Below are 19,971 nucleotides of genomic sequence, written 5' to 3'. Positions count from 1 at the left end.
TTTAATTCATTATTATTATTATTATTATTATTATTATTATTATTATTATTATTACTTTTAGTAGTAGTATTAGTATTATTGTTGTTGTTACCATTATAATTTTTTTCATGAATTGCAAATTAATCCAACATTTTAATCTATTATTATTATTATTATTATTATTATTATTATTATTATTATTATTATTGTTGTTGTTGTTGTTGATGTTGTTGTGGTTATCATTATTATTATAATGATTATTATTATTATTGTATATTTATAAATTATTGATTCCTGTAAAATACTACAGATTTCTTCCAGGGGGGTCATTTTAATGTTAAATTCAACATAACATGAAAGTTCCTTACTGTGCCTTTAAATGTAGAGGAGTTAAATGTTACCATTTTGTTGTGGGTTTTTTGTAGAAACAACCTCTTAATAGAGAAAAATATAAAGCACTTTAGATACTTTCATGCTAGTAGTAAAGTAGATGTGATTATTGGTGATAATTATGATAAAAATTGTTATCTTGTTTTTGCACACATACACTCCATCCAGCCCTGCTAAAGTCAGTCACCCAGTCTGGCAACCTGTTAGAAAAAAGTCTAGACACACCCCTGGTTGAAGCTGCACTAGAGCTAGACTGAGGTGTGTAGAGAAATTGCATCGGGGTGCTTCGGTCCTGTTGAACTCACTTAGAAGTGGAGCTGAAATTTGGATTTTAGTTTTATGTTGATTAAGTTGAAATATTCAGTCATACAATGTATTTGATTATATGCCACACACAAAACGACACACTCGGGCAGTGATGACAAAAACAAACAGCTTTGTTTTTTAAACAGTTTCGTATTTCATTTTTAATACGAGAGCAGAAACAACTTATGTTGACATTTTTCTTTATCATCTGATACTTAAGTTTTCCAAGATTGTAATGATCTTAAGACTGTCTAGTGAATTAAGGTTCATTTTCCTTTAAAATAGTACAACAAAGTGATTGTTTCTTCTCTTCATCAAGTAGAAAACATGACACTGAAACAGGATTACAGTTAATTTGAGGAACTGTGAATGGGGTGACCCCGGTCTGTGACACTATGTAGAAAAAAAATCAGAGAAGTTAGCATCATGGCGTACATTCATTGTGAAACTAAAAGATGAGAAGTTTGCATATTTTGTGAAAGTAAGAGAGGAACCCTGCAACCCTGTTCATCAAAATAGTTACTCTGCTTCTTTAAATATGTTCCCCCTGACTGAGAGTAAAAGGTTCCCATTGGTTCATTATTTTTGTCCCTTGCAGGAAACCGTCCAGGAAGCAAACAGACACAGAGTGTGTTTGCTGTAAGATGTAAAAAAAAAAATGGTGCTTCTTTTGGGTTTTGCCACTACTGGCTTAAATACTGTTAAAGATGTTAGTTAGCATTTATTCGTCGTCATCATCATCATCATCATCGTCGTCGTCATCATCATCATCGTCATCATCATCGTCATCATCGTCGTCATCATCATCATCCTCATCATCGCCATCATCGTCGTCATCATCATCGTCATCATCCTCATCATCGTCGTCGTCGTCATCATCGTCATCATCATCCTCATCGTCATCATCAGGGTCGATCTTCCCTGAGAGAACATCATCGATCCACTGCTCGAGCTCGTCGGCGCTGGGCATGTCATCGTCATCGTCCATGTCCAACCACACGCTGTCGGCCTGTAGAGGAGACGTACGCAAGATACTACAACGTGATAAACTGATCGTGATAGACTGGTGGAGTTTTATTAATGATTCTAACGTGAATATGTAAGACGAATTTAACCTTAAGAGAAGAAAATGAGAGAAGTTGGCTCAGTTTTCATGAGTTAAGTGCTTTTTTATATTGGTGTGTTTGAGGAAATATCCTAATTTAATACTGAATACTGTTGTTAGGACATTGATTTGAGTAATTTTAGCTCACCTAGTAATTAAGCTTCGTAACCTAAACCGCAGCTTCATCAGTTATCTCTATAAATGGCTGGTTTGGTGTCCTAGCAATTTCTAGTGCATGTAGCTGCTGTCAAGATGGCTGTTATAAACCTGACATCATTATCAGAAAAAAAGGTGTGTGGGCGTCAACAATGAATGTTTATGCCGAGTTCATCAAGATAATCTTGAGCGCACAAGTCAATCACTTGTTTAAAGAAGACAGTAATCTTGTGCGCACATGACGATAACTTGGCCCAGGTGATAATCATCTTGCTTCTCGAGAAAACTTGTTACCAGGTAAATTATATCTTCTGCACACAAGATAACTTGGCCCGCAGGATTATCTTGTGTGCACAAGATCATTTCTAAGCCCAGGAAATAATCATCTTGTGTTTGCAAGCAAATGTGGCACAAGATAATCGCCTGCTAACAAGATAACTTGGGCCAAAGATTATCTTGTGTGCGCAAGATCATTTCGACAATAAGATAACCATCTTGTGTTTGCAAGAAAACTTGTCACAAGATAATCGTCTCCACATAAGATAACTTGGCCCACAGGATTATCTTGTGCGCTCAAGATCATTTGGTCCATGAGATAATCATCTTGTGTTTGAAAGAAAACGTGGCACAAGATAATTGTCTGAAAACAAGATAACTTGGCCCACAGGATTATCTTGTGCGCACAAGATCATTTGGTCCATAAGATAACCATCTTGTGTTTGCAGGAAAACGTGGCACAAGATAATCGTCTGCAAACAGGATAACTTGGCCTAAAAGATTACCTTGTGTGCACAGGATCATTTGATCCAGAAGATAATCATCTTGTGCGCTCAAGATGTTGTCTTGTGAATACACAATTACAATGTGGCCAGGAAGACTAACTTTTTATTATATCATCATATCTTGTGTACACAAGATAAAAACAAGCCAAAAAGGTAATAATCTTGTTTGCACAAGATAACTTAACACAGAGGATAATCATCCCTGGCACATAAGATAGTAATGTGAAACCGGAAGACTATTATCTTGTGCAAACAGGATACGATGACAATGCCCAGAGTAAAAATGATCCCTTCGTGGACCTCAGGGTCTCTGGGGTATTTTTGTCTGGATTGACATTTTTGCAACTTTGTAAGGGGGCAACTACTATTTCTTTAACATATCAATAATTTTCTTTCTGTGTCGATTTGGCGCCCCCCTGTGGACAAAGTTGTACCTCTTATCTCTTGACTGAACTTGTTCAGAACATGCATAAGTGGTGTTTACTGATGAAAAATATCCTCTTTCTTTCATGGAACATATGGCTAAGGGAATCGATCCAACAGGACTGTAGCCTCTGTACATGGGGCACCTGCTCTACAAGCTGAGCTAAACCAGCACACTGAACATACCTCAACTCTGACTGACTTTTGGTTTCACATGGGACTGGAGTCCAACTTTCCTGGATGAAAAGTCCCATTTCTGTTGGTGAGCCCATCCCCCTGACTGGCTTAGTTGCTCTTTATATTGGTCACCTAACGTGCAGTTGTTATTATTTACTTCAATGTTTTTATAATGTCGGAAAGGTTCCTTACGTCTTCAACATCAACCACACCAATCTGAGGAGAACCAAGGTCAATATGGAAGGTCTTCTCCCAGTATGGCACCAGCTGCAAGAGAGATACAAACAGAGAGGAACACGCTATTAGGCCTAATTCTCAACATTGTGTTTTCAACTCTCAAAGAAACAGGAAAAAGATCTTCAGGACAAAACATGACTCCAGGCCTTACTTAAAGTAGTTGAACAACAATTAATGGGAGTGCAATGGTGTATACGTGAAGAGACTTGTTACTAAAACTCAGTTTATGCATGTGGTTTTCATACCAGAGGGAAACTGTCGGGGTCGATCCAGATGATGCTGAGGTTGGGGTTGTCAGTGTTCTCGCGCGCCACCTCCTTCAGGATTTCCAGGAATTCAAAACCGTCTGAGGAAAAGTTCAAATGTTAACTATAGTGGTGTTCCAGGAAGACTGGAGTAATCACGGAAGATGATAAATCTGAATTCTGAGATCAAAGTCAGAAGTCTAAGATTAATGTCAGAATTCTGGGATGAAAGTCAGAATTCCAAGATAAAGTCAGAATTCTTGGATATAAGTCAGAATTCCAAGATTAAAATCAGAATTTCAAGATCAAAGTCAGAATTCTGAGATCATAGTCAGAATTCTTAGATCAGTCAAAAATTGGAGATCAGAGTCAGAATTCTATATTAAGGTCAGAATTCCAAGATAAAAGTCAGAATTCCAAGATCAATGTCAGAATTCCAAGATCAATGTCAGAATTCCAAGATAAAAGTCAAAATTCCAAGATTAAAGTCAGAATTCCAAGATCAAAGTCAGAATTCTGAGATCAAAGTCCGAATTCTGGGATCAAAGTCAGAATTCCAAGATTAAAATCAGAATTTCAAGATCAAAGTCAGAATTCTGAGATCAAAGTCAGAATTCTGGGATCAAAGTTAGAATTCTGAGATCAAAGTCAGAAATTGGAGATCAGAGTCAGAATTCTATATTAAGGTCAGAATTCCAAGATAAAAGTCAAAATTCCAGGATTAGTGTCAGAATTCCAAGATAAAAGTCAGAATTCTGGGATCAATGTCAAAATCCTTTGATGAAAGTCAGAATTATCCGAAAAGTGTCAGATTTGTTTTTCTTTTTCTGGTCTAACCTTCTCAAAAAAACAATTGAGTGGCCTTAATCCACTTCTATGTTTTGTGATAAGTATCATTGCAGTAATTATAATTGAAGAGGTTCACCAGGGTCATCCTCCTCAGCAAAGGCAACAATGTGCTCTCCATCAATGTCATCCTCCTGTGAACACAAGAACGGGAATAATATAAGGATGTTGTTTAATATTGGAGATGACGAACAAATGAGTTTAAAGAAGATTTAACGTTAACTGGTGTTGTTGTTTTTAATCGATGATAATATTCACATCTCTTACCCAGATCTCGTACATGCTGTGAGGCTCAAGCTTCCTCAGGGTGGGCCTGAAATCAAAGAACACCCCAAATTAGGTCGTCAGTTTTATCTCTTCAGTAGATTTAAAGTGGAATGGGCTGACCAAAGTACTCCACAATCATGGGCAACTTTAATAGAGCAATATGGTGGGACAGAAAATTGAGTTATTAGTAGACAAATATCAAAAAAGCAAAATAAAAGAGGCAGGCTTTGAGCTGAGCTTGACTGACTTAGTTGAAGGAGCAGCTCGGATGCAGGTGAGGTTTAGGGGATAAAAGCTTGTTCACCCTTACTTTTATTAAACCCTGAGACCTGCAAAGACTGCCCAGTGGGCTGAACTGAGAGCTCATGGTGAGCAATTTACAATAATACCAAAGAGAATGCATTACAGCAAAATGCAAAGAAAGACAGTAGCAGCCTGTTGCAAGTCCATCTAGTATATTTTAACACGAGTCCTGCCTTTGACAAGGGTGGCAAATCAGCCCTTGTTTAAGATTTGATTAATACATCTAGTGAAGTTGACTTTTTTCAACATCAGATATATTAAAAGCTCACGATTAATGTTTTCAGTGTTATTTAGATATCAAACAGGGTCTCACCTGTCGTGCTGCTCGATGTATTCAACAAGCTCAGACTCGATGTAGGGCTTTCCTGGAATGGTGTCGGGTTCCTCCATGAAAGGCTCGTAGAAATCAACTTCATTCATCTTCAGCTTCAGCTTCTTGGCGATCTGGAACAATGTTAAGAGAAGACCGTTATTTTAGCAAATACAGAGAAATACAAGCTACATAATGCCTCAGAATTCCAAGATTAAAGTCAGAGTTTCAAGATTAAAGTCAGAGTTCAGAGATTAAAGTCAGAATTTCAAGATTAAAGTCAAAGTTCCGAGATCAATGTCAGAATTATGAGATCAAATTCAGAAGTCTGAGATTAAACAGAACTAATAGATTAAAGTCAGAATTAAGAGATTATACAGAATTAATAGAATATTGCAGAATTATGAGATTAAAGTCAGAAATCTGAGATTAAACAGAATTGATAGATAAAGGTAAGAATTATGAGATTAAAGTCAGAATTATGAGATTAAAGTCAGCAGTCTGAGATTAAACAGAATTACTAGATTAAAGTCAGAATTTCAAGATTAAAGTCAAAGTTCCATGATTAAAGTCAAAGTTCCATGATTAAAGTCAGAAGTCTGAGATTAAACAGAATTAATAGATTAAAGTCAGAATTAAGAGATTAAACAGAATTAATAGAATATTGCAGAATTATGAGATTAAAGTCAGAAGTCTGAGATTAAACAGAATTGATAGATTAATGTCAGAACTCCAAGATTAAAGTCAGAATTTCAAGATCAATGTCAGAATTATGAGATCAAATTCAGAAATCTGAGATTAAACAGAATTAATAGATTAAGGTCAGAATTATGAGATTAAAGTTAGAAGTCTTAGATTAAACAGAATTAATAGATTAAAGTCAGAACTATAGGATTATACTCAGCTTTCTGACTTTAAACTCAGAATTGCTGCTTGTTCAAAATTGCCACCATGTGAGTTTGGTGAATTCAATTGCTTAGTAATTCCTGGATATTCAGCTTTGTATTTTTAATGCTAATACAAATCCACACAGATAACCAAACAAACACTTTTAACCTTGGGGTCGAATGTGGCGAAGAACTTGACGAAGGGGTGGAACTCCTCTGCTGCGTCATCATACTCAATGTAGTCTGGACGGGGAAAGTGACGAAAATCTCATCATCAAAAATCAAAACAGCAGATTCTTTAAAAGCTCTGATTGTAAATCATAATCTTCAACCTACGGAGAGATTTCTCGCTCTTGAAATAGCCGACCAGCTTCATGACCTCATCCATGTTGTAGAAACCCTTCAGCTCACGCTCGTTATCGATGATCTCCACTGGATCTTCAATAACCTGTTGAGAGACAGGAGGGAGGTTATTCATAAAAACGGACGCTTCCTGCAGTTTGTTTTAAGAAGGTAACACTTCCAGTTTAGGAGAAGCACGTTTTCTCCATAAATCTATCTTGTTTAGAAGTTCTAAAGTTATAAATACGACCGAACCACTACTACCATGTTTAAAAAAAACATAAGAGAAGCCATAGTGCACTTTATAATGCTCTTTCAGTGGAGAAAATTTGATGAAGCTCAATCTAGTGGGCTTTGCAGATGAAGACTTGGTAAAATGCCCACTAGGTTGCCCTCTAGTGGAGAAGGTGAACTTTAGGGTTCCTCTTAGTGGAGAAAACATGATGAATCAGCTTTATTGTCGTTGTACAAGTACAATGAAATTCTGTCTGACTTCTCTCTGTTTAAATACAAATAAAATAAAATAGAAGACATAAATATATATATATATATATATATATAGAAAAATGTGCAAATAGAAAAATGTACAAATTTAAATATAAAACTGCCAGAACAGTGCAAACAGTGCAATACTTTCAGTATATGAAAGTTGTGAAGCAGAGGGAAATTGTACAATAGTGCAATACTGAGGATGAGGTAGTAGCAATGAAGTGCACACTATAGTGCAGTTCTGATGGAGAAAGTACCCCATAGTGGGCCCATCCAGTGGAGGAAATTTCATTAAGGGTTTCCTTTAGGTGGAGAAAGTGCTTCCTTGGGTTTGTCTTTAATGGACAAAGTGCCTTCTAGTTGAACTTCCAGAGGAAAGATTGAGATAAAGTTTCTTCCAGGGAATGTTTGCAGTGGAGAAAACATTATACAGTGGCCTCTACGTGGGTTGCACTGTTAGTAAATAAATATCCCTCTTGAAGACAACTTGAAGCAAGTTGAGGAAATGTGATGAGTGCCATGTGCCTACACCTCATCATAAAAAACAATCTGGCCTCTTTGTGCTTAATAACTAAAAACAAATAGTTTCCTTTGAGTTTTTATCTCAGAAATCGAGCAGTTATATATTTAATAGGACTGTTCTTAATGTTTACACCCCTAACAGAGCCTGAATCATTCACTGGACCAAGCCATACCCACCCTCTGCTATAAATGACTTACATCATACAGGAACTCAACCAGGGTGTCTGCGGCCAGCTCTCCATCGTACTCAATGATCTCATCATCAGCAAAGATGTAGATGCTCTCCACCTCATCCAGACCTGTAGGAAAGAAATCATTCTAATATTATACCAGGTATGTACAAAGGTACGTTCGTATAGAAAATACAGTGATGGAAAAATTGTAATCCCATCTGTCCTGGTACATAATGGCTGAGCATCTCTGTAATGCTATTTCTGTAGTACACAGGAGATGACAACTTGTATATGATTTAAATATGATGTGATGGATGGAGTGTTTTTGTCCTCTAGGATCATCATGTTGCTGCAGCATCTTTGGTCAACACTTGAGGGCAGGATTGCTTCATTTATTGCTGACTCCACAGTAGGCCTTAGACATACTCTTTTTAATCAGTACTCCAGTTTGCCACTGGCTATTAATATGTTTTTAACCTAACTATTAGATTTCGAGTCTATCTGTATTTTATTTTGTTTTATTATCAATCATCAATCTTTATTTATAAAGCACCAAGTTAAAACAAATGTTATCTCAAGACACTTAAAAAACAGAGCAGGTTTAAACCATACGCTGTTTTATTATTCAGTCATGTATTAATTAAGATTAAGTGTTAAGTATTATACCATATTGTATTATATTATTTCACTTAATTGGTATTATATTATATGATGTTATATCATATTATATTATTTTGTATAACAACTGATAATGTCACTATGATAAAGTACTTTTTATTATTCTCTATCTCTGTATACATGCATATCTAAATATCCATGTAATTTTATTTATATTACATACAATCTGTCATAACCAAACCACAATCACACCATGTCATCCTGTCACTACTGAATAACATTTGCTTACTGCCTGCAATTACAACTATTTACACCATGTGTAACATTCGTATATACCTTTTAAATTTGGATTCTTAATTTTATTTTTTAAAGCAGGACAAATAGAAAAAGGAACTCTTTTATTTTAAATGTTTTATTGTTGGTATAATTTGTTATACTGTTTTGTTTATGTCACCGCTGACTTAAAAACAAATTACACCCCGGGTATAATAAAGACACCTTGAACCTTATTTATATATTTCTATATATTTTTTTGTTTTACTTAATTTAAATGTATTCACTGCTATGTCTGTGTTCCTGCCGGGATCAATAAAGTATTATCTTATATCAACTTATCTTATTAGTTACCATTTAGTGCAACTAGAAAAGTTAAAGCGACACTAAAGGCTGATTTATACTTCTGCGTCGAATCGACGGCGTAGCCTACGCCGTAGGTCCCCGTACCTACGCAGAGGCCTATGCACGTAGCTGACGTGCACCTCCTCCAAAATGTAACTACGCGTAGAGCCGACGCGGACCGCAAGCTCTGTGATTGGTCCGCTCGACGGCTTTGTCTTTCCCGCATTCCGGGATCCCGGACATCGGCCACACATCGGCCGTGTATTTCATCTCCTCCTCTCTATTCTTCATGTAATCATGTCTGTATGATAAACAGCAACATGGATCAGCTGTAGATTAACATAACACGCTCTGAATCGATGTGGAAAAGTAAACAGAGATCGTAGCAGGACCGGAAGCAGGCGACCGGCTATCAGAGAGACCACACTGCCCTCAAGCGTTTCGGAGGAGAATTGCTGCGCGACACGGACACATCGACGCACAAGTATGTGGGGCTCATGTCCGCATCAGCCCCTGCTGCGTAGGGGCGACGCAGAAGTATAAATCAGCCTTAAGCGACCCTATAAAGTCCCCATGAAGTGATAAGGAATACCTGTAGGTAATGTGACTGTGGGACATAAAAATATAATACAAAACTGAACCAACAAACAAAGAATGGGAGAAACCAAGGAGAGCCAGACAATGCCCAACACTAACCCTAAAACAGCAATAATAAGTAACATAAAAAAACGAGGATAGATTAAAGGGTAAAAAAACAAGAAGTTAGGGTTGATGTTAGACTGATGACTTCAGGTAGTGGAAGATGAAAGAGGAACAAAATACATTCACATTATGATTAACCTGAAGAATCCAGTTTGGGTTTTTTTAATGGTTGCTGTGAGGTTTTTATGATGTTGTAAGCTTATGACCGAACCACAATGACCACGGTTACATGATGTTTTTTAATTCGGAATTAATTATTCAGAATTAAATAATTCGTAATTAAAGTATTCTCCTTTGTGTTTACATGGAAATAGTAATTCCGAATTGAGGTTTACATGGAAAACACGTTTAATCGTCTTTATTCAATTCGGCTTAAGGTCTGTGGGTTGGGAAGGGTTCTGATTGGACAGGGGCGGGCGTGACGTATTTATATCTACTAGAAGAAAACAGACTCCAGTTCCTGCTTCTTTTATTTTCGGTTACAACATGGAAGACCACACAATAAGTACAATTAAACGCTACAATTAAACACTACAATTAGACGCTACAGCTTTAAGAAGGTCCACATTTTTATGTTTCCATCCATCAACTCTTTTCATGATATCCATTTCTTCTAAGGCTCCTATTAAATAAATAGTCTCGGCTCGAGTCCAACGCTTGCTTCGGGCGGCCATCCTGGAATATGTGCCTGCCAACACGGAATATGTGCGTGCGCAGAACGACCGGAATTCATTTAAAGGGGAATGAAGGTATACATGATCGAGGGATTATTCAATTTGGATTTAAAATCAGAATAAACCAGCCACTTACTTCGGATTTCAGTTTAATTCGGAATGTGTTTACAAGGTCATTTCTAAACTTTTTAAAGAGGATTTAAGTTTTATTCTGAATTAAAAGTCTCATGTAAACGTAGCCAATTTTATTTTTGAAAACTGATGACAAACTGTTGCATTTGTTGAGCTGCTAAATGAAATGACCAAAACTGCCAGGAAAGGCTTTCAGAAAAAGGGGTGAGACTTGATAGAAAAAGATGATTCACACTCAGCCAAAGCTTTTTTTTTTTTTTTTCCCTGCTGGTATCAATTAGGCAATGTTTCCACCAGCAATGTCTCTGTGAGTGACTGGCAAGCATACCAAGCTTCCTGGCAACAGCGGCGTCCTTCTTTTCATCCACCAGGCCAAATCCAATGTCCTCATCATCAAGATCATCCAGCACTTGGGCTGCGAGCTGGATGGGGAGACAGAGACAGAGAAAAAGAGAAGGATAGACAGAGATAGGGGGAGGGAGAGAGAGGGGGGGGGGGGGGGGGGGGGGCAAGAATGGGAGTAAAGGAGATACAGAGAAAGTTGGATTGAGTATCATTCTATCGCCCGATCAAGACAGCTCACAAGTGATAGACACTCCCTCATCTCAAAACTCTATTAAGATAACTCTTTAAGTTTTATATACACCAGAAACCCTTTGGCATTTCATTTCAAAGCAAAAAGCGTTGGATTGCTGCCTTGCACTTTCTAAATCGGAGTGAAACTGAAGCCAACAATTGACAGCCCTCATAGCCAGCATGAGAGGAGCAGGGACAGCAGGGTTTCCAGAAGAACAAGAGGGGCAGAACTTGAGCCAACTATGTCAAGGGGGAAGAGACGCAGTGACAGGTGTGGTGGAAAGGCGAGGAGCTCACAGTGAAGCTGCTGCATACATGCGCAAACATATTGACACTGTAAATGGATGAGAAATTAACTTCCAATTCTTTATTGAACAACAGGGGAGAAGCTTAATTTGCAAAAATAGATGTGTAACATTTTAATGTGCAATAATAGATTAGCACATTTTCTTTAAGTGCTACAATAGTGGCTCCTCAGTTTTCTGTGTAATAATAGATGTGCAGTATTCCATGTGCAATATTAAAAAGGCAAAGGAAATGTTGGTTGTCAAAATTTTCTATAAGCATTAAATTAGGTTCAAAATCTTTAATGTGCAATGATGGATGTGCAAAACTTAACATCTGAAGTATCAGATGGCTAAAGATTTAATGTGCAAAAACACGGGCAAAACTGAATTAAAAAAATGTAACTAAATGTGTGTATTATTTCATATGTGCAATTTACAATTTTTTATGTATATCAAATTTTCAAAAATTCCTATGACCAAATGCTCATGTGTGATAACAGATGTGCAAAGTTTTAAATGTGCAATATTAGACATAAAAGAATTCAATGGGAAAAATGTGCCCAAAATAAGTGCAAAAATAAATGGACCAAAAATAAAGAATAGGCAAAATTTTACATGTGCAACAAAACTTGTAGGATTTTTATGTATAATATTAAATGTTCAAATATTAATTTGACCAAAATGTTCATGAGGGATAACAGACATACACAATTTGAATTCTGCAATAGTAGATGTTGGAATTATACTATTCTAAGTTTGTATGTGAATAAAAGGATGTGCAAAATAATGTCCAAAACTTTAAATGTGCAATAATAGATGTGCAAAATGTTTTATTTGCAATAACATTTAATAAATTATAATTACTTTGTGGCTGTTGTGGCCTTTATATTTCATGAAACTGACTTCAGGGGCAGAACAAATTCCAATGAGCCTCTACTTTCCTAAATCCACATACTTCTGTTCAATATTAGCATGTTTTATGTAAACTGTTTTTCATTTCCAGTGTTTTACTCATCAATTAAGCACCAGCAGAGCAGAAAAGCACGACTGCCCCTTTCAACATGAGGTTACACTTTGAATTAAGTGAGTCAGAAGCTCAAAGTAGCAGCTTGCAAAGCAGCAATCATTAACTGCCAAATGCCCCAAAGCAACAGCACAAATAGGTTGTCCCGTATGGTTTGTAATAGTGAGTGTTAAGTTACTAATAGGCGATCTTTAATGCCATCCATTCTTTTGGTCTTGAGAAACATGAACATGATTGGACTGAGTGAGATTTTTTTCTTCTAATCCTGTTTTAAACATTTGCTCTGAAACACGAGGCAAGATAAGTAACATCTAATATGAACACATCCGTTAAAAGTCAAGCTTCTTTTACGTGTTCGGGTAATCGGACCAAATCATGAAAAATGTCTAACCATGCAAACAATTGGAGCTCTATCTGCTGAGATTTAATTGGCTTATTTTGTATTTTGGGAAACTTCACTGTTGAGATTGTATTAAGGAAATCTAAGGATACAGTGTGCAGCTAGTTAGCTTAAGTAGCTCCTGCAGTCGCGCCATCTTCAGTGGCCAAATATAAACAATCTACTCAGCAGTAACTCACAGTAAAGTGTTGTTTTAACATTTCAATAATCTATGGGTCAAGTAAACTCTGATTCCTTGCGTTGAATAATGTTTGCTTCGCTAAACTTAGCCCTAGCTAATCCTTGCCGACAACTGTTTTTGCTCCTTTTGGATTAAATAGTTGTTTACTTGGTTTTAAACTTCTCAAATGCATTTTTTGAGCGCTTATAAGTAATTTCTGATGGGTCAAACACATCGTGCTTCTAGTTTTAGTATATCAAAATAAGTTACACTAAGCTAAAGTAAGCTAACTACCTATTTTCACAGAGCTTGCTAACAACTGATTTAATTCTTTTGATCAAAGTGTCCATTTATTTGGTTTTGAACTTGTTTTTGACATAAATTCAAGAGTACAATCTCAAGGCTTAAAACTAAAAGCTTCTTCAGCGATAAGTCATCACTAGTAGTTTAAAAAGGTTAATGTTTTTGATTAGAGTGAAGGGATCTTGCATCTTTGAGAGTTGCATGTTTAAAGAGGATGAAAGCTGAATGGATGTAAATGGTGAAGCTTGATTAATAGATTAGAAGACATCCTTTTCCCATACAGTATTCACTTTGTCTATCAATCTTTTCACCATGGCATTTAAAGATACAATCAACTATAGACTCTGGCACAGCCAAAGCCGCTTTGAAAGCAGTTCAGTCTCCACTGGTTCTTTTGTCGCTTCTTTGCTTCGTCTGATTTCATCTCTTTAGCCAAACTGCAGTCAAGGAGTTCAGGAGAACAATCAGCAGGTACCGCAGCAGCAAGGAGAATCTTTGTTTTCACAGCCCAGCTTTACAGACACAGATATGGCAGACCTTAACATACCTGAAAAATGTTTGCTGCTTCAATTGCTGTCAACTGCAAGAAGAGGTAACGCTTTAGGGCAAAGCACAATAGTCACAGCCTCCAGGTTTACAACAAAGCGGAGTGGCCTTCACAGGAGACAAAATAGGTCCAAACTCAAAACACTGATATTGAACTTGAATGATTAAAGCCACATACACACACATGAGTATCTGTAACACTTAACTTTAAGTCCCATATGGCATTAATAAGCAGAAAACATACATTTAATACATAGTTTTTAACTAAGGATGGGTATCATCAGGATTGTACCAATGCTGCTTATCAATACAGACACTTCATCTTTTGCTGGGTTAAATACTTGATTCTGATTGGTCAAAACCCCATAACATGGGTTATTATTATTATAAATAATAAAGTCAACCGCCTGATCCTAATCGTCCAATTAAGCTAAATAAAACTGCAGAAAGGAGTCCAGCACATTTCACCTCCGCCTGTTGACACTGTGGCAAAAATGTTAAATGTGAGCACATTTTTTGATGTGCAACAATAGCTGTGAGAAATATTGTATCTGAAATAACAGCAGTCCACAGTTTTCTATGTGTGATAATAGATTTGCGAATTTCTATGTGTCGTATTTGATGTGCAAAATTTTCCAGGTGCAATATTAAATTGGCAACATTTGTATCTCCACTACCACGAGCAAAATTTTCATGGGTAATGTTGGTTGTCTCAATTTCAGTTTGCAATACCATGGGTAAATAACAGGGGAGGAGGGTATTTTTTTTAACATTATTGGGGGTTTTTTAAGTTATATTTTTGGGGCTTCTCGGCTTTATTTGATAGGACATCTGAAGAGAGACAGGAAATGTGGGGAGAAGAGACACATGCAGGAAATGGTCGCAGCCGGGAATTGAACCGGCGACCCCTGCGACGAGGACTGTACCCTCTGTATGTGAGGCACTTAGACCGCTAGGCCACCAGCGCCCCTTTAACATTATTGTTAGATTCTAACTGCGTACTAGTCATCAGCAAAGAAAAGAAGAGAGCAGGAAAACAGTAGAGAACTGGGAGGGAGGTTTAAGATACAAGGAGCTGAATGAAAGAGACGTCAACCAAATTGTAGAGGACAGACTCAACGCAAATACAAAACTGAACGCGGTGTGGGCTTTGGTAGAGTTAGGACGTACTAGCAATAATGCTAGCAGCAGTGTCAGCATTAGCCGCTTTGCTAAAGCATTCAAAAACACTGCCCTGCTTCAGATTTGTAGAATGTTGAACTGGCAGGTGTTTCACAACATTCGGGGAGTTATCCCTTTTAGGATAAAATTTTAACTCCTCTGCTAAGTTTGAGAGAACATGAAAACCTTTTGTAGACTACATTAGAGACAAGCTTGATAACCCCACTAAGCTGAAAGTAAATCTAGAGATAAGTCATACCCATTATAAAACTCTTAATCTGCTGCCACTGTTAGAGCCCATCACTTAAAGTGAAGTTTTGATTGACTAACTTCATTATTGTTGGGTTGTCTTTCTGTTTATTTTTTCAGAACTGACAGTGTTGTAATTTGTTTGTTTGTTTTTGTCTGTAAAGTTAGTAATGTTTGAATGTCCTGTATGTTTTCTAATAAGAAAATGATCAATACAAATATATATATACATTTTTTTTCCACTTTTTATGGAAATTGCACGGAGATGCAGATTTGGTAGTGGGCCCAAACTTTCTAACACTTTGCTCTGTTTTCCATATAATCCTACTACACTTCCAGCATTTGATAATAACAAAGCAAAGTTGTTGCCTGACAGTGACAGCTTTGTCATCACCAAGCTCTAGCTACATTAATACGTGACATTAGACACATTAGAATGAAGCGATTGAATAAAAACAACAATAAGTAATGTTAAATACTGATACTGACCGATTGTGCATAGGCTTATCAGTATTTTCGGCACTGACCAATCATGCACCAGTACCAAAAAATAGCAATCCTTGATACCCATCCATATTGATAACACTCAGTTATATAGTTGTACACAGCAACAAGCGTATTCTGTGTGTTTCAATAATTGATTGTACTTACACATTGGGACATAAACCTTCAGTTAACGTTACTGATTACAGAGACTTAACATGGGAATGAAAGTAAAGTGTTACCTCACAATCATTACCTTAGGACCTCGTCTTATTTGTGTGAAGCAAAGGCTTTTATTAATCTTGCACAAAATAGCCATGTCTTCATTTCAACCAGTGTTGATAAGAGTCCAGCGAACACTCCAAATTTAAAGTTTAAATTAAAGATGGCCTCTGATGCTAACAGTTTGAGGGCTTCATCCTTTATGGGTGTATTCTTTGTTTTCCTCAGAGGTAATGCAAACATCTTGAGCTTTTTTTAAACTTCCATTTAATCCAATGTTGTGATTTGGTTGATTTTTAATTTGATTATCTTGCTTCATAAAGCTTCAGAGATCATTTGCTGCCTCACACGAGGTCCCAAGGTAATGCTTAATGAGTGTGAATAAGGCTGAATACAAGAAATAAGACAAATGATAATTGGCATCCTGTGCATACTTCACGAGAGAATGAATAATTAAACATTTCTTAATTCTTTCAAACCACTGCATGGAAGTAAAATTATACAGAAACCACTTTAAGACACATTTTTAAATCTGCAATCTATGCACTCTGCAAGTGAGGATCTTGACATCAGAAAAAAAAAATTTGAACTAGATACTCAATCAGAATGTAGCTTCATTTTTCATGCATTTTCTTTCCTTATGTATAACCAACACATGAGCAAAAGTCAAGGATTTTTGTACAAAAGCATGAAAAAGCAACTATTATTCCACAGCAGAAGTGGTTAAAAGAAAGTAACTGAAGATCCAATACAAACAAGAACTATCAAAGTTGCAAGTTTGATTGAAACATATTCAACTTGTCTACAACTAACCCCTAAAGCTCTTCCTATATCCCCCCCCCCTCCCTGAACTGCAGGGCATGGCCATATTTGTAACACTCAGGGTATTTATAAGAGGTTGTTGGTGCTTGTCGTGGAGTGGAAAGCAAAGCATGGTGTCCCCACAGCTATATAAGGGCAGGTAAGAAAGCATGTTGTGAGCAGAAAAGAGGGCTAAGATCTGTTACATGTAGAAATGGGCGTGGAAAGGGGAGGAGGGCCGACAGGGCTGGTGATGAATGAAAAAAGACACACGACACGCCAGTTAACACACTCGCTCAAACATCTCCCATTTCTGCTTTCGGGTGTTTTTCTGATGATCTTCGTCTCTGGACAAACTCTCATAACTTCAATCAGCCATTCAAGTCTCTCACTGCACAGACAACTTGTGGTGCACCTCAAGGATCAATACTTGTTCCACATGTGTTCTTTCTTTCTTAAAGTCACTATCACCATAATATGTAATTTAGCTGTTATGCCCACTTATATTTTTCCATTAAACCATTTGAATGCAACAAGCCAAAACTGCAAAAATGATGCATGACTGATGAAGAATAGAGCCACATTTTATACTCACTGCCAGTGAGGACAAAAGATTTAATCAGTTTCCAATTTTGCCTGGAAGACAAGACACATTTTTCTTGGTCCATTTGTTTTCCTGCTTGTGATATATCAGCAGACTCATTTCTTTATTTGTATAAACTGTCAGGGTGGGCAGATGTTCTCTTCTCTTCTAACATCTTGCTACAGACTCCTCATGTTGTATGTTGGGTGGTACGGGTGGCTAGGGGCGAGGTGGTAAGTAATACCAGTGTTGTCACTACCTGGAGCTTGCATGTATAAAGCCACTGTAACACTGTATGGGTTGGGTTATTATGGTATGAACAGGGTTTGCTCTGGGACTCTCCAAGGTGCCGTAAATGAAACATCAGTGAAGGGAGGTTCCCACTTGATAACCCCAGTAATGTGCTGACTCTTGCCCCCCCATCTGTCCTTTCTATCTCAGGCTTTGGGGAACATCAGGAGCCATGTGGTAGGCTACTAAACTTATCAGTAGAGGGCGTAGTTGGGTGGGTTTCTTCACAGTGCCCTCATCCTTTCTTTCAGCACAAGTACCTTGTATTTAACTCAGACAGGAGGGCACTTAGTAGCTGTTTGCCAGGTGGCTTTTGGCCCACGTCAACTCCACCTCTTTGCCAATTTCTAGATAAGCCCAAAATTAAGTTGAGTCAGCATTTTTCAAAAATGGCAACCACCACTGTTGAACATCAGAACATCTATTCTGAAACCAGTGGGTGACATCACAGGAACTACATCCATATTTTCTACAGTTTGTGGTGGAGTTTCAAGTCTTTGTAGAAAGCCATGCTTATCGCCCGTCATTGGAAAAAGGTGAAGACTAGACGATGTGCAAGACGCTTAGCTACACACCTCCGTTTTAGAGAAAGCACCTTCATTCGGTTGATAGAGTAACAATTGGGATGAAGCCAGAATGTGGCCAAATGGGGCACAGTTTCAACTCAGCAGTTAATTGTATGTCAGCCAAAGGTTTGATCCCTACCCTCGGCGCTTAGTCAAATGTCAGCCTGACTTTCTCTTTCCTCTTTCTGACACCATCCACTGTCCTATCTCTCAGTGAAGGCATGAAAAAGCTCAAAAATATGATGTTAGAAAAATGTGGTCAAATTGTCAGCAGTTTTTTAATGCTTACAATTTAATGATCCTTTGAAAATTGACCATGGTGGGGGTGGGAGTTGCATGCAGCCCAATCACCGCCAGCTGCCCATCCATGATATAAATGATCTAAGAGACTGGATGTGAAATCCCTTTACAGAGAAAATATCTGATCTAAAAGAAGTGCTCAAGGTCGGCCTTGAACACCTCTGTGAACAAGTCCAATCAATGCTTGGTCCCCTTGTTCCAAACACTGAGGACTCTCTAAAAACCTGAGTATTGATTTATTTGACCCGCCGGAGTGCCAAAGATGTCTCCACACTTCAGTTTGAGAAAAACCAAGTGCAACACAAACATCAAGACAGTTCTAGCTCCCCTGTACTGGAATCAATTTAAAACCCTTAAAGGTGCAGGGCACATTGGTAAACTTTAAAATCCCTTATTGCCAAAAAATGCCTCTTTGATTAGCTGAGTAGGGTCTGATTGCTGTTCCAGAGTCAAAGACACCATTTCCAGTCTTAAGATACATATTATCCCTACTTTTTATCTGTTGCCCGACAAAACTAGATCCGTCCAGGGGGTCTAAGTGCACAAGGCCAAGTGTGAAATCCCTTGGCTCCAACCCCCAATGCCCAGTCACTAACAGCCCATCAGGTGACACAACATGAGGGCAGAGTGCCATGGTGAGTCGTCAAAATCGTTCTCAGGGTCGGTGCTGCACTTGGCTGTGGCACCAAATGATGAGCAAGGAGAAGGGTGGAGGGCTTTCAGAGCAGCGGCTGGGTCACATTTCTTGCAATATGACCGCCAACATACTGGCTCTGGAGTAATCTGTGCAAGGTGGCCAATATGTTGGTTTCCTTGGTTCAGTTGGCATGAATAGCAGATGACAAGTTCAGAAACCAGCTGATGAAGTGCAAAAAGGGCAAATTCCACCAGATACAAGTTGAAATGCAAATCAATTCTACCTGATGAAGGGTACCAAGATATGAATGATTACATAAGTGACCAAGCTTATGTGTGAAAATGTATTTCAGCCTTATTTTTGAAAGCTTATAATGGAACAACATATTCTCATCCCTGGCCCGATACTCTTCCACACTAGAGAGTTACATTCAACAAGTAAAAATAGATAGAGGTGTAAAATGTTGAACAATTGTCTTCTAAGAAAGTTTAAAAAGCCAAAAGTTCCTCCCTGGTGAAACCAAAAAGTTACAATATAACATGATGTATGAGAAGAAAGTCGTTCATTTCATGTGCACAAGAAAATTGCTAAAAAAGTCACCTGAACACGTTGAGCAAGTTATTGATATAACCTATTGTTAGTTTAAATATCAGAAACTCTCATCACACAAGTGTCAAAAGTTACAAATTCAGCATGACG

The 19,971-nt window shown here is 37.7% G+C and overlaps 1 protein-coding gene across 1 annotated transcript in view; it reads right to left on the bottom strand.

The window, feature by feature from the left end:
• Positions 1-848: 848 nt before the first annotated feature.
• The window catches only part of casq1b (calsequestrin 1b), a 38,899-nt gene continuing 19,776 nt past the window's right edge, over positions 849-19,971 (bottom strand). Inside the window, exons 2-11 of the mRNA XM_034676739.1 lie at positions 11,012-11,105; positions 7,965-8,065; positions 6,750-6,861; positions 6,583-6,656; positions 5,530-5,660; positions 4,914-4,959; positions 4,726-4,780; positions 3,801-3,901; positions 3,511-3,585; positions 849-1,684 (exon numbers count right to left, since the gene is read on the bottom strand). Of these exons, the coding sequence (XP_034532630.1) occupies positions 1,397-1,684; positions 3,511-3,585; positions 3,801-3,901; positions 4,726-4,780; positions 4,914-4,959; positions 5,530-5,660; positions 6,583-6,656; positions 6,750-6,861; positions 7,965-8,065; positions 11,012-11,105 (1,077 nt within the window). The 3' untranslated portion in view covers positions 849-1,396. The remainder of the gene's footprint in view (positions 1,685-3,510; positions 3,586-3,800; positions 3,902-4,725; positions 4,781-4,913; positions 4,960-5,529; positions 5,661-6,582; positions 6,657-6,749; positions 6,862-7,964; positions 8,066-11,011; positions 11,106-19,971) is intronic.

The sequence above is a fragment of the Notolabrus celidotus genome, chromosome 23, assembly GCF_009762535.1.
Source record: "Notolabrus celidotus isolate fNotCel1 chromosome 23, fNotCel1.pri, whole genome shotgun sequence".
Lineage (NCBI taxonomy): Eukaryota > Metazoa > Chordata > Actinopteri > Labriformes > Labridae > Notolabrus > Notolabrus celidotus.
This window is presented reverse-complemented; position numbering and strand designations above follow the sequence as displayed.